This window comes from Diadema antillarum, unplaced genomic scaffold (genome assembly GCF_040938485.1).
Source record: "Diadema antillarum isolate AM-2024a unplaced genomic scaffold, OU_Dant_1.0 seq00000877_RagTag, whole genome shotgun sequence".
Classification (NCBI taxonomy): domain Eukaryota; kingdom Metazoa; phylum Echinodermata; class Echinoidea; order Diadematoida; family Diadematidae; genus Diadema; species Diadema antillarum.
This window is the reverse complement of record NW_027271741.1, coordinates 819,592-835,814: the sequence shown is the minus strand read 5'-3', so window position 1 is coordinate 835,814 and position 16,223 is coordinate 819,592. Positions and strand designations below refer to the sequence as shown.

General features: G+C 38.2%; 1 protein-coding gene across 1 annotated transcript in view; it reads right to left on the bottom strand.

Annotated features, from left to right (window-relative positions):
* Positions 1-5,088: 5,088 nt before the first annotated feature.
* LOC139740753 (myoferlin-like) overlaps positions 5,089-16,223 on the bottom strand; it is a 76,832-nt gene continuing 65,697 nt past the window's right edge. The window contains exons 42-51 of the mRNA XM_071651328.1: positions 15,878-15,969; positions 14,621-14,791; positions 14,011-14,165; positions 12,957-13,185; positions 11,949-12,044; positions 10,576-10,714; positions 9,631-9,730; positions 8,692-8,897; positions 7,085-7,194; positions 5,089-5,266 (exon numbers count right to left, since the gene is read on the bottom strand). Coding sequence (XP_071507429.1) covers positions 5,089-5,266; positions 7,085-7,194; positions 8,692-8,897; positions 9,631-9,730; positions 10,576-10,714; positions 11,949-12,044; positions 12,957-13,185; positions 14,011-14,165; positions 14,621-14,791; positions 15,878-15,969 — 1,476 coding nt within the window. The remainder of the gene's footprint in view (positions 5,267-7,084; positions 7,195-8,691; positions 8,898-9,630; positions 9,731-10,575; positions 10,715-11,948; positions 12,045-12,956; positions 13,186-14,010; positions 14,166-14,620; positions 14,792-15,877; positions 15,970-16,223) is intronic.

Sequence of the window (16,223 nt, the reverse complement as noted above, 5' to 3'; positions counted from 1 at the left end):
ATTCATTCTTTTTTATCAGTTGTGCAAGTTGTGGAAATAAATGAAATGAAAAAAAAAATCTGAATAGTTATAGCTTGTTTCTCTTTTCATGCTGAGGATTCAAAGAAAACATTTTTCCATCTCTGGTATAGATGGACGTAAGAACGTACGTGTAAGCTCAGTGACGTAGTCCATCTGATAAAACATTACCCCCGGTTATGTCGCTAATATCTTCCATCAAACGAATCAGTTAACTCGGCAATTACAACGACTTCCATTTGTAAATTTACACTTCAGGTTAAAAGAATCAAATGTCATGTTTTGTCAGTTGTAAGCAGACCATCGGTAACCTCTGAAAATTGAAAAAAGAATCTATTTACTACGCACATTGTTTTCATTATACCATCACACAAATAGATTGGATGATGTTTTTAACAACATGTTTTATCATAACTCTAGGGCCCGAATTCACGAAGGTGGTACAATTGAAACCATGGTTTAAACCATGGACAAAGACCGCAGTTTTTCTTTATTAATGGGGCGCCAAGTGTCGCATGGCCTATTTCGTTACGAAATCAGTCATTTCGTCGACGAAATGATTATTTCATTGACGTAATGTTAGCGTTTCGTAACGAAATGAACATTTCGTCGACGAAATCGACGAAATGACTCATTTCGTAACGAAATAGGCCATAAGACACTTGGCGCCCCATAAAAAAAAAAACTACGGTTTTTTTTTTGTCCATGGTTTAAACCATGGTTTCAATTGTACCACCTACGTGAATTCGGGCCAGAGGGTGTGGCGAGGCAATCGCTATTTGCATGACGTCTGAGCGACCAATAAACAGAATTATTATCAAAATCATGGCAGAAATGTGTTAAAGGCATAATTTACCATTTGCAGAAGAAACAACAACCTATAGTATTGGTGCTTTCAAATAGTCCTAAAATGTGAGTTAGGGATAGATACAACCATAGTAAAAATTTGAATCCTTATGATAGATGTTAAGTATTGTTGAATACACAAAATTAGAAGAATTTATAGTTATAACAAAAATGTTTCCAGACTAAACCGTCTACAGTTACGGTTTACTAAAAAAAAATACTGATATCTCCTTAAAAATACTGATATCTCTGATACTGATATCTCCTTTGCTTTATTGCAAATATATATATATATATATATATATATATATATATATATATATATATATTGTAGGATATTTTGTGATACAACAGACTTACACATATGATGATGATGATGATGAAGTCTTGTATAGCGCCGGTATCCGCCAAGTCAGGCGCTCATGGCGCCTGACTTGGCTATAAAAATATTATCCATTTTGCATAAACAGTCACAATCCGTGGTTACAGGCTGGTGATGCAATCAACTGAAATTAAGAGTGGAAGGCCCACACTCCAGAAAGTTCAAATTATACGTGCATTCTCTACTACAAGTCATATGCATCAAATGTGATATATTGAACATTTTGTAAATCATTGCTCCCAAAGGTAAACAGGACCTTTAACATTCCATTTACAGGCTGTCATGACACAGATCTCTTATTATTTCCTCTCAAAATTCCGGATGCTCTTAGGTTTGGAGCGCCAAGGTATGAACTTGTTGTCCTGAATTTTCTGATTCTCATGCTGATGTAAATTCCCCCCCCCCCTTTTTTTCTTTCCACATTATAGTGTTCCGAACCTCTTCTGGTTATAGTGAGACATTCGTTATTTGCATTTGACCTCTGTGTTGTCAGTAAGCTGAATTATCGTTATGGACACGCCTTATCCGAGCATATAGGACATTGGTATCACAGCTTCATATTTACAATTCGTTTCACATTCTGTCACTGGTGTTTATAACTTTAACGATTGTAATTTGCGTAGTTTATTTCTACTTATTACTTTTCCGAAACCTTACCAACTTGGGTGTCTTCTATGAGGCTGCTCGTCCATTCTTTGTATATGCCTCTTTACATTCATGTTTCGGGGGATTTTTTGCCTTCTGTTGTTTCTCACGCTTATGCATCTTTGCACTTGCAATCTCGCGATTTGTATGCACTATGCTAACACAAACACAAACACCAGCACCTACACTTACACATTTATATAGACACAGCACACGTACACACAAGTACAACCATGTCTACACACACACACACACACGCACACACAAATCGTTGAAATGATAATCTATGGTTACTATATCTTCTAAACGCACCGACAGATCTCCTGCAGCCGATTACACTAACAACAATCGATCACTTTTATATCACGCGTTATTGATTTAACATCATATTTTACAACGTTGGTTTTGCTCGAAGTATATAGATATCATTTCTTTGACAGAGAGAATGAACACCTTGTGATTCCTTTATTCACTTGAAAATCACAGTGACACTTGTCGAAAGGCGAATTCTCCCCGTATTAGTAACTGATATGCATCGCTCATTATTACTACACGAGTTCATTACACAGTCATACGGTGAAGTTCGTGTCCACACACGAACTACGATGATATAGTGATAATCATGTGGATATTCAGTACATCGGTTATATGATCTGACGAGAATTCATGAATATACATATATCTCTAAATTTGTCATTAACAAGAATAAAAGACAAAATCTATCCGAAAAAAAAAATGTCAATTTCAGAGACCACATCATCCTCTTGATTGCGCAAATTACTCCGTTTCCTGTTATAAGCAATTTGATATCAGTATCGATACAGTACTTTGGCAAATACACTGTAATTCTGTGACTCTAAAGGAAAAAGTGTTTAATTTGCAAGTTACTTTCATTTGACCCACCATTCTCGTTTTGGTCTAACATCTCTGGCTTTATATACACTTTGATCATATAAATAATTCATATGCATTATCATGACATTTCAAGACAAAAACAGTCAATACAAATAACTAATATCTTGTTTGCATGATTTCTTCCAATATATGTTTTGTTTCGTATCACAACAAAATAACACAGAAAATTACTAGCAAGCTCATTTCGAAGTAAGTTCGGATATTAACCGAGCCACTACAATCATAAAAACTCTGATAATCTTGGTGGTTGACGGCCGTTATCGAAAATTTTAGAATGTATAAATAACCGTTGATATTGGCAGACGTCAAGGATGTGGCTGGGAATACACATGACCATACATTAATGATTAAATTTTCTGCTACACGAATAGACACGTTCCTTCAGACTTCAGACTCACGAATACACAGTGCTATATATTGCCAAACGTTGAGATTCACATTTTCTGAATAGGGAGATATACATGTACTTCACCTCAGCATGCAAATCACAATAAATCCACATTCCGGAATAAGTTCACTTCCACGATTTACGGATCTGCGCGGTATCATTTTGTATAACCTCAATTTCATGAGAACGCAGTAGTGTTGATATTTGCTATTACTGTATGAGCTGTAATATACAGATCGTCAGGCACATCTTCAACACTTTCAAATACTAATGGTTACATGTATTCCTTGTGAAATCAGTAAACATTCACAACAAGGAACTACTGGAACTGAAAGCGACTGTATCGAAATATCGTTCAGTACGTTCAAAGACATCTCACAACGAAGGTTTATTACGTTATTGTCAACTAATTCAAATTTACAACCTTTACAACAAATGTTAGTGACGGCAAGAAAGCCCCACAGAGAGTTGTTCTAACATAATAGTAACTAACGCGTGCAAACGGGATTTCCAGTATCGAAATACATTTATTGGAAGCAGTTATACCCAGGGCTTGTAACAAGGTCCTCATGATAAAAAAAAAAGATTCTCATCAATTTGAAGATATTGATAAGCTTTTGCTTTCCTCTCCATTGTCATGCTCGTGAAGGCTTATTAAAGATTCAGCGAGTATGTTACACCGCTTTTTTCCCCCTTTGGTAATGATATTTCTCTATTTAGGCACAGAAAGTCATATTTCCATGCTCATGTTTACTATGATAATTTTTTAAAAACAAAAGTCCTTATTAGTCGAATGTGACAAACAAAACAAGAAAATGTAGAAGGTGGACTAATGCCATAATCACACGCATCTAAACTTTTATCAGCTGTGAACCGCAGCTTTTGTTTCCAAGAATACTGCGCAGTGATATATAAGTGAGAGAAATAAATCAGAAAACAGTGTATTATGCTCAGACACTGTCGTTGATGTAGGTCCTTTGACGTTGATGATGAGCAAAGTGATGGGTATACTCAATTGTTATTCGGGGACAACATGATGATTATTTCCTTCAGAAAAAAAAACCCAATAAAGTCAGGCACTACAAAAGCCAAGACAAAATATAATCACATTAGTATTTTACATCTCCGATCCTATTCAATATTCATACGATATAAAAAATATTCATAGGTTTATATTCATTAATCAATCAAATACTGTCTCAAGCTGATCAGTTTTTTTCTGTCATTTCGAAGAAAACCTTGATGTTGACGGTAGTTTTGTAGTGGAAGACATTGTTCAATTGGTGAAAGCCCACTTTCTAGGTGCAGAACTCATGTTTTGATTTGAGGCCCACAATTTCATCTTTAATATGCACATTAATTTGACGACAGCGTTATTTTATTTAAATGCTCAAGTTCCGGTGAATGAACATTGTCATTGGCTGACCCGGTTTGAGAGTCGCAATTTAGTCCAAGACACTGTTATATGGATTACAAGAGCGCTTAGGTTGAAAACGGCGTTAAGTCAAAGTAGAGACCAAAGCTCTTGTGGAAGACATTGTCTTGGTTTATGGCCAATGATCTAGTTTAAGACAACGCTGTAGCTGACTGCAGCATATTTTATTTGAATTGTTCAAACAGCACTATTTTAAACAGTTGAAGACATCCTTATGGAAGACTTGAATGTCATCGATTTATGGGAAGGCAGTGTTTGCGTTGAAGATTTGGCGTTCTCTCGCTCGTAGGTCCACGTTGGACTTGCAGTTGATTAAAGCGTATCGTCTGAACACATCGTTGTTAATTCTAAGTGAGGATTCGTGCTCTTGTACAACATCATCCATATAATGATCATGAGTAAGAGGCAAATGTCTTCGTAGATTGAAGGCATCCTTAGGCTGAAGGCATCCTAGGTGTTCTAGTTGAAGACGGCGTTGACGGATGCTCCCGGCACGTTGTAGATGAAGAGAATGAGGAAGATGATTAGGAGGATGACGAGGATGCCGATGATGATGTACCACTTGTAGTTGTACCAGATGATGAAGCGAATGGATTTCCAGGGGGAGGTGAACCACAGGAAGGAAGTCTCTGGGCGACTGCGTTTCAAAAAGATTTTGAATAATTTAACACTTACCTATTTAAACGAAAATATATTCTATTCCCCCCAACCCTACCAATTTCGGCACAGTAGCCTCAGCCTTCCGAAACCTCGGACAAACTTTTGCAAACGTGCATTTTTCTACAGGGGAGCCAAACTATATAACAGCCTTCCGCATGCTGTACGTGACTACAAGTCACTGAATGATTTTAAACGGTCCCTTTCTGAATCAGTTTAATCTCATCTGTGTCAACTTATCTAGATATACATATATTTTTTCTGATACACAAGAAATGTATCTACACTTATCAAGAAAGCGTATTTTGCCTTGAGATTTTGTATAATATTGCATTATAAAGTGATATTTCATGGGATTAGTATAATTTTGTATTTATATAATATGTAATCTTCTACTCTTTTTTCTTTCTTTTCCATACCTCTTTATAACTGGTCCTCGTGGAAAACCAGCGGCACCAGAAAAGTGCAGCTGATTATGGGCTATCCAGCTGTTATTTCTATAATCCTACATTCTATTATTTTGTATGTCGATGATGTGTCACATTATTCATTTGCTATGTATGTATGTTTCATTTTATGCATGATGTATCATTTTCCTTGCACCTTATATGTTGTCTTTTATATCTGTATGTATGTTATGACGGAAATAAAACAAACAAACAAACAAACAAAAAAACAAAACAAAACAAAACCCCCCAAAATATTCAAATACACGTCTCTGACATTGCACATAATCATTATGCTTTACCGCAGGCATGTGTGGTATATTTGCACGTTGCTATGCATAGTGCCATAAAATCAAATCATATTGCACATAATCATTATGCACATTATGCACATATTGCACATAATCATTATGCTTCACCGCAGGCATGTGTGGTATATTTGCACGTTGATATGCATAGTGCCATAAAATCAAATCATGAAAAATGCTTTTGAAGGGAAATTCAATTTTATATATCAAATCTGTGAGATTAATTCATGCCTACTCTTGAAGTGACAGATGCAAACGTGGCTGGACTGAAATGACGCAAAATGACGCAAAAAGGATTTACGTGGAGACCCACGGTTTTGGATCGCCACACCAGTAAAGTTTTATCTGGGAATGTCACGTGATAAGTTACAACTTGACCTCTCCGTTACCATGTATAAGTTTATGGAAATAGGACGCTTTTTGTGTATTAGATTATTTAAAACACGAGTTCTCATTCAATGTAGCTGCTGTGGCTATTCATTAAAGATGGAGGAGAAACATTCTCCACATTATGATATATTGCATATCAACACCCCTTTTATTTCAAATTTAAAGTTTTCAGTCAAATAGCGATGATATTTAAGTGGACAAAATCATGGTCCGTGCCTTCTGTAATATACATGTTAGGAACGCCCTGCGCAATAACACACAAAACATGTTTCAGTCAATATTGTTGATATTCAGTTGGAGAAACGAGAATAAACCATGCCACATTATCTTTATCTGGTGCCGTTTGATAATGTAAAACATATACCAAGATATTGTAAGCTATAATTATATACAGATATTGCAACTGACCTAAAGGGAGTTGCAGGCCATGCATACTGCATATCTTATTGAAATAATTGCCTTGGAGTACAATGTATTTGAATTTGAAGCGTGGCACGAACTCTTCTTGAATATTATCCCTCGTTTGTATAGGGAACAAAATTCTTGCGACATACAGGATAACACTTGCTGGATGACTTTGCTTACACATCGTAGAAACTTAACTACAAAGAACTTATGCATGGGAAAACCAAATAAGATCAGTAAGATACTAACTTTGGCGGGTCTAGATGGGGGTGTTGGTTGGGTTCGTCCCTTCCCGGAGCTGTGGGCCGCTCTTCGATCTCACCCTCGTCTAGAATTTCCAGCTCCATTTCGACCTTCCCCTGCAGTGAGAGATACATCATATAGGACTCATGTATAAACATCGACTTTCAAAGCATGGACAATCCATCCATTTAATTTGTAACCTTTGATTAATTATCTATGTATGATTTAAGTTTTTTTTTTTTTGGTGTATTTTTAATGTGAAATGGAAAATAGACAAACAAACAAACTAACAAACAAACAAACACGCAACTGAAAAATCCAAATGACGGCGGGGAGTTTGCCTGATTATACTCCATATTTGATGTTTCACCTGGCAGGTTTGCACTTATGATTTAGAATCTATTTAGTTTGAAAGAGTATGATTATAACGGCTGTTGACATGACACTCAAATGTATCAAAAAGGCAAAGTAATGGCAGCTTTGATAGGATCGTGGAGTTTTATTATCTCAAGGGAGCCAATTTTTTGGACTGCTTGCTCTTCAAACAAGTGTACAGTATCAAAGGGGGCTTGTCATTACCTCGAAATATTATTTACTCTGCACTTTCCATACATTATTTCCGGTGATAGATAATCGGGACCGTGTTTTCATCCGTGATTTCCTACACAAAACGCCAATTCGAAACGGCAATGAGAAGCATGATATACGTCGTTTTGGAATGTGTTTGTATAGTTGACTTGTTTGCTTTCCGGGTCAAACGGCACAAAGCAGCGACGCTGTGCAATTCCCGAATCGCAATAACCTCAAAAGAAACGTCTTCTTTGAATCGTAGTTTTATCTTTCTAGGGTTAGAAACCTGGGTCTATATACAATGTGAGAGAAACAATTCGACTAATTATGAACGCACCTGGCAGGATTTAAACCCAGGACCATTAATGTTGGGAAAATCCACTAAAATTTTTTCATTGATTTTACAAGAAAGAGAGAAAATATCCCTGCAGAACAGTGCAAATTAATCAAAATCGGATGAGAAATGAGAAAATTACGACATTAGGAAATGTCAAATATTTTAGGAAAACACTCCTTGAGCAGTCGTTATGAATATTCATTTCAGCAAGTTGATGATCTCATGCTATCACAGTTTCTTATTCATTTCAAATACAGAAGTGACAAAAATCTACTGTTTCAGCTGTCAGCTCTATGAATATAAAACTTGCCTTAAAACGTTCTTAAATTAGAACGAACAAATGTTATCTCTGATATATTTTGGTAGGGAATATGCTTTTTAGCTGTAAGATGAAATAACGATTTCCCCAAATTTCATATAAAATAATGCATGAAAAATTGCGAGAACATGACATCATCAACTCACTCACTCACTTGAATATGCATAAGGACCGGTCAAGAAATGTTTCCTGAAAAATGTGAAATTTCAAAATGTCATATCTTCCTTGTTGCTTATCCAATTTTTGTCATTTTCGAAAAGTTCTGTAGGGAGTTAATTCCTCTTTCTTTTTGGAGTGTGTTTATTGGACGTAATAGGACCTACATACGCACGACAATCAAATACTATAGTAAGATAGCTTGCGCTAATAAAGATTGGATAAACTGACCGCCAGGGTACGTAGGTCTTCATCCCCTTCCGTGCAGTAGCATGGCCACCAGCCTCGGACCCGCTTCTGATCGAAGAGAGACATGTAGCTGACCTGCCGTGAGCTACCTTTCTTCGACCCGTCCCCACCGGGTAGCTGGTTCAGCGAACACTGGTAGGACTTCTTCGCAGGGACCACCATTCGGTTCAGGTCCAGTTCCACGGCACCTGTAGAGTGGGAGAGGGAATGGAGTTGGTTGGAGGACCAGAATTCATTTTCATATTCTTTCCCATGTACAGTATATGTTAATGAGAACCTTTTCCAAAAAATGTTTATCCGAGAAAGAGAATATCAGGGTAGATAGATAGATAGACAGACAGACACACAGACAGACGGAGGGACGGATGGACAGACAGACAGAAAGACGGACCCATGTACAGTATATGTTAATGAAAACCTTTTCCAAAAAATGTTTAGCCGAGAAAGAGAATATCATAGTAGACAGATAGATAGACAGACAGACAGACAGACGGAGGGACGGATGGACAGACAGACAGAAAGACAGACTCTTTCTCTCTCATCATCCTGATCTCTTAAATGTGACGTAAGATTTGATCATTTTGGCGCGACTTTTTTTCCCCACAAACATAACAATAAAAACAAACTATGGGATAAACATGAGCACAACGAGTAAACACATTCATTGATTTACTCCTCTTTGCCGAATTACCCCATCAAACAATTGTCAAATGTCACGAATTTACTATCGATGAAATCTGTCCCTTTTTATCATTCACTCAACTCCTTCGGTGAGCGTCATTCAAGTTATTTGCCGGCTTTATTATTTTTTTTTCTCGGCTCCGCTCGAGTCAAGTAACTGTACAATGTATCATCAAAATTGTGGTGAACATACAGTGCGATTGAATATATAAAAAAAAAAAACAAGTGAAAACAACAAACCAAGGAAGTCGTCAGCGGAGAATTTGTCGTTGTCCCAAATTTGAATTACGAATGTGGGAGGAACTCGTATTTCCGTGGCGCTAACACTCCAGAAATGTTCCTAAAGTGGAAACAAAAATATATTGAGGAATGAAAATCAGACCGAGTCTATTATGTTCAGACTGAACTGTAATTCTTTTCCTTACGCGTGATGGCAAATAATTTTATCATCACTTTTACAACTACATTGTCGCAAACAAAGACATGGATAGTGGTAATGATGAAGACAATTCAACTTGTTTCGGCTGTTCCTCATTCCCATCACTGCCATTAGTACTGGTGTTATCGGTATATCCCATAACGCTTACCCTTTCTAGGTAATTTTGTATCAGATATGTCACTTATGGGCTCGCATATCTATTTCCAAATGAAGCCTACTCCATGGGTTCAATTTTGCTGCACACTTGTTTCTACATGTATTATCTGCTGGATAATGAATACGCGATGGCGCATTCATTATGTCTTCTACATTCTGTTCAATGAAATCCCTCTCTCCGTTCTGGAAATAAATCTCCTGGCACCAATACCTAACCAAGTGCTACTATTCCTAGATAATACCTGTATCCTCGTGCTTAATACTTGCTCGTTAGTATGTTTCTACGTAAGACACAATGTTGACAGTTAGATGATATTCCGTTTATTTCCTCAAAGGATTTCTCCTCCATCTGAAGTACGACTCCTTCGACAGCGCACGGTCGAGTGCCATCATCTGTTGTTTTCCTTTCATAATATTCAAATTACCCCCTCCCCCCTAAAAAAAAAGTAAATGAATAAATATATTCCCCGCTCCGTTCAACACACTAAACATGCCCTCCCCCCCCCCCCCCCCCCACCATCCCGTCCGCCCACCACCACCTTTATCGACACGGAGGCGTCCGCGGATATGCGCGTAGCATTTGCACTCACCTTTCTCTTGACCACGAGCACGCGCTCGGGCGGAATGTAATCCATGTCAAAGACGAATCTCCAGTTGAAGTTGCCCTCTCCGTTGAGTGACCGGTAGTGGACATCCGTCTCCTGCTTCTCGTCTTGACCAGCCAGCCAGCTGTCCATGCATAATATATATGCGAAGAAATATGAACTGGTTTCTGTTTCTGTTCGTGTGCTTATTTTGTTACACCGGTCTGATACTGATTTAAACACCTATAGCTTATACACTAAAGTTTCAAGCATGCGCACACCGTGGATATTTTCGCGCTCAATCCAGAGTTATATCAGACATAACCCACAAAAATTTTCGAGGGTGTGTGTGTGTTTGGGGTGGGGTGGGGGGGGGGGGGCTAATCAGCAGATGGATTCCCAATCAGATGTTGCTATGAAATCAATGCCTTAATTATAATAGTTAGCTATGATTTCATTAAATTGCAGACGGATTGCATTTATTTTGACGTATTGATTCACCAACGAAAACAAATTATTTAGTGAAAAAATTATAAATCTTGAAAGATCCTTATGAAACTTGAGCTACTCCTCCTCCTTTGGAAACGTTGGGATGAAACATGAAAAGGTTTGAATGTGTCATATTTTTCGCATTTGCCAGATTCTAAAAATTAGTTCTTAGACTTCGTGTCGATGTACTAAGAATTCATTTACACGAGGGCGAGAGAGACCTCAAAGTGGAGAAAGGTAACACTGAAATAAAACGGACACACACGTTGCTCACCCTTTTGACCATCACTATAAAATAAAACGGACACACTTTGCTCACCATTTGACCATCCCTTTAAAATAAAACGGACACATTTTGCTCACCCTTTGACCATCCCTTTAAAACAAAGTGGACACACTTTGTTCACCATTTGACCATCCCTTTGAAATAAAACGGACACATTTTGCTCACCATTTGACCTTCCTTTTCAAATAAAACGGACACATTTTGCTCACCCTTTGACCTTCCTTTTCAAATAAATCGGACACATTTTGCTGACCCTTTGACCATCCCTTATAAATAAAATGGACACATTTTGCTCACCATTTGACCATCCTTTAAAATAAAACGGACACATTTTGCTCACCCTTTGACCTTCCCTTTCAAATAAATCGGACACATTTTGCTGACCCCTTGACCATCCCTTTAAAATAAAACGGACACATTTTGCTCACCATTTGACCATCCCTTTAAAATAAAACGGACACATTTTGCTCACCCTTTGACCTTCCCTTTCAAATAAATCGGACACATTTTGCTGACCCTTTGACCATCACTTTAAAACAAAACGGACACACTGTTTTCACCCTTTGACCATCCCTTTCAAATAAAACGAACACATTTTGCTCACCCTTTGACGTAGATGTCGCTCATCCTCTCACCAGTTATTGAAGTCTCGTCCAAGATCACGTCTACTGTGTTCCAGATGACGCAGCGAAGCTGAAATCTAATAAGAGTATTACATAAACATAATTATGATATGATCACTATTCTATGGATTCACTTGAATCCAAACTTATATTTACTTCTGCCGAGGAGGTTCTGTTGTGTTTTTTTTTTATTCCCGAAGTTTGGCCGTTTGTTTCTTTGTTTGTTTGTCGCTTGATAATATCACAAGACCAGTTGATGCAATTTTCAGGATATGTTCATTGTAAAAGAACCTCATGATATTCCATTCGCTTATTTGCTATAATTCCTTGGGACAAATTCATGAAATTCTTCCGTCGAGAGGCTTTATTATGCAACTGATTGACAAAATGCGCGACATCGACGTCGATGTATAGGGCAATTTGTCAATCAGTCGCAATTCCTTGGCCGTTTTAAGAGTTACATCGATGCTTTTGTATTTATTTCTTATCACTTATCCTTTTTATTTCTCATATCATTCTGCAGTCGCTACTGAAAACAGCTGACCTTTCTTCATTTTAAGGTATAGTTAGTATCAGGATCACATTTCTTTGGTGTTGTGAAAACGTTCTCCATAGCAAATCATCAAAAAATGAAGCAGAATGTTATATATCAGATGTTATAGTGAGAGTTGCTGTGAATATGATCAAGGATTCTAAATCTTAAGGTCTATGCTTTTAATCCGTTAACGGCAGAAGTAATGCCCTTCCACAGGCAAGGTACTCTTTCCTTACTAAAATACTACCTTGTCTGTAACCAGGAAAAGTTATGTTTCTAGACAGTTGATTTTGTAACTGCGTATTGACAGTCTGACATATCATATTAGATGTATACACAGTCTGGCACTATTCTATGACAGATTTTGAACCTTCAAGCAGCTACTAACTGTTGAAGTTTCAGAAGCAAGAACAATCATTGGTGCAGGGCGTTGGTGTACATGAATTAAGCTTACTTCTTGGCCTTTCGAACAGTGATGTCAAAAGGCGGTCCCGGCTGGCTCATACCGCTGGGAAAGATGTCTACCCACATCTCGAGGTGGCCCTGGACCAGGTCTGGCATGACAGGGTTGTACAGCTTCCGAGTCTCCACGTGCTCCCGGACCAATTTTTGGGCCCGCAGAGCGTAGAGGGCCAGTCTCTGGTCCGCCGGGCCCCAGTGCTCGTTTTGAATCTTGTTGGCCTCTACGAGTGGATTTTCGTGAGGTCGAAGGTAATCGAGATAGAGTGGTTAGTCGCTTTGCTTTTTGGAAAGTCGGGATAGATTTCAATATTTCAGTCACTATTTACTTGATCAAGTACAAGTGTATTTTCTGACAGCATTCGAGATGGTAACTATACAGTACAGCAACAACACAGGCAACATGTTAAGGCCTAGACCAGTTCTCCTTGATCCATATTTCACTTTAATAATCATGTCTTCTAGTATTATCATACAACTAATAACTATCACCATTAGTCATTACCAGGGCCGGCGCACTGTTAAAAAGAATAAAAAAGGTCCTCAGCTCATCTCTCCCCGTCCCCGTCCACTTCCGGGTTTCTTCAGCTGACAAGCAAAAAAAGAAAAAAGAAAAAAAAGAAGAAGAAAAAAAAAAAGGTCCTCAGCTCATCTCTACCCGTCCACTTCCGGGTTTCTTCAGCTAACAAGCAAAAAAAAAAAAACGAAAAAAAATTCCTCAGCTCATATCTAACCGTCCACTTCCGGGTTTCTTCAGCTGACAAGCAAAAAAAAAAAAGTCCTCAGCTCATTCTCTCCCCTCCCATTGTAGTGCCTCTTACGTACTTCCGGGTTGAAAAAAGTGTGGGGGTCCAAAGTGATGACACCTTATGTATTCCTTTGTATGGTGCACAAAAAGTGTGGGGGCCCGAGCCCCCACGGCCCCCACGGCTGCGCCACCCCTGATTACTGAAAACAATTGCAAACAGTACTAGTCATATCATCAAAAACGTTAAATCACGTCTTGCGAATGGCTTCTGAACTTGCGCAACAGGCTGACATAGACTTACCGAGGTCAATCAAATTGAAAGTCTCGCCTCCAACGATGACGCTTGAAGGTGGATCTGCGTCCTCAAAGATCGGGGGAGCCATCGAGTGTCGCTTGCAGTGCTCGGCCAGGAGCTGGCGGGGAGTGCCCGTGTCGCGCCAGATGTTCGGGCCTGAGCTGTAATTTCACACAGTAAGTTGCAGCGAAGCCGTAAGACTACATAGTGACCAGTGACCATATACATATTCAATTCAATTCATCGACTCAGTTCAGTTCAATTCAGTTCAGTTCAAGTCAGTTCAACTCAACCCAACCCAATTCAATTCAATTCAACCCAACTCAGCTCAACTCAATTCAAATTCAGTGCAATTTAATTTAATTTAATTCAATTCAATTCAATTCAATTCAATTCAATTTCATTCCATTCCATTCCATTCAATTCAATTCAATTCAACAATATAGATGGGTACCAAATTATGACATGGTATAATAGATAATGGTATGACCTTCTTGGAGACGAGAGTCTACATTGAAGAGACTATACTCTTTGTACACTAGATCATAACAAAACAAGCAAGCAAAAACGTTCAACATAATTCGATATCATAATAAGAATGACGAGGTGTGCTCACATGTTGTATGTTTGGGGTAGACCACAAGTTGCGCGGTACTGCGTCAGAAATCGATTCTCGAGATCGATGACAGTTTGACCGATCATATCGTCACGGCTCAGTAGGTCCCGATCCATCACTGTGATCACGAGGTCCTTGTGTATCGGCAGAACCGTCTTGATCTCAAACAATCTAGACCAAAATGAGACAAATGAGCTTGTTATTAAAAAATGGAAAAATGCATATGGCGATTTTATGGCCACGTGATGATGACCACTATAGCAATGTGCCATAATAACTGCCACGAGTAGTCAATATGACATAATTTGGAAGTGGTCATTGTATCAGTCCATAGTAGTATGCTTTCAGTAGTTACTAGTAGTTTCAGATTTGGACCATACTAGATGTATATTGGTTTACCCTTATCAGGACAAAGCGAAACCTAAAGACATCAGGGCTATGTAAAAAAGAACAGCAACAACAACAACCAAAACTGGATTGTTTTATTTGCGTATGTCTGTAGTAGGGAAGGGGTTCTCCCGCCATGCGACATGCAGGTAGCACAACCGTGTATAGTGTAAAAGGGAATTTCTACCTGTTGCATAATAGCAGTCTGTAACTTTTGTATCGTCCTCTTGAAATGATCGAAAAAAGCTTATGTATCAACTAATGCAAACAAATTGTCATGCAACCTCTGTCGAAGATTCATAGATGTACTTATTGGTTTATGAACTTGGGAAGGGGAAGGGAACACATTTGAGCTGCATAAAAATTGCCTTATTTATATTCACTTCACCAAAATCGCATTTACCTTCCGCACCACGCTAGTGAAAACTTCTGAGATTATATATACATGTCGATTGATAAGGAATATACATCAGATTAGACTTAACCTTTCAATACTGCTCTGCCCTTTGGCAGAATCTAAAACTAACCCAATATTTCTTTTACTTAGCGGAAATGTATCAAGATGACAAAGCAGGCTCAGTGAAAATTTAAAATCGTGGTCGGCCTCATTTTAAAGAGAGCGGAGAAAATCTTTACACAACGATAACCAGCAAATCACTGTCAGTGAAAATAATAACTTTGACGAAGATGGTATTGATGGTGACGATGAAGGTGATGGTGACGATGAAGGTGATGGTGACGATGATGGAAGTTCGATGATGTACACATTTCATATAGATAAAAGGAAATGAAATTAATTTTAAAATGAACGAGAATGATGTGTGTTGAAACAATATGTATCAAGATTGGACACAATCTCGTAAGCGTTACCTGCCGAAGAAAGGATCGAGGGTGTTGGGCACGTAATTCTCATTGTCGTCCTGCTTCTTGTTGCCAAGGGAAACGATGACGTAAGGATCAGACTGTCGAGCAAAATTTGTGAGTGACAAAAAGGAATTACTGAATGCAAATTTGCAGCAGAACTGTTACATAACGGGCGTTAACTACTAGGAATACAGCATATGAATGCGTTGATTGAAAATAAGAGAATATAGCAGCTATTTGTTGGTCTCTTCTCTCTCTTCCTCTTTTTTGTTTTTTTTTTCTCTCTCTCCTTTTCTTTCTCGATAAGTATATTAAGTGCATATCATAAGTTACACTGTAGATCTCATATGTT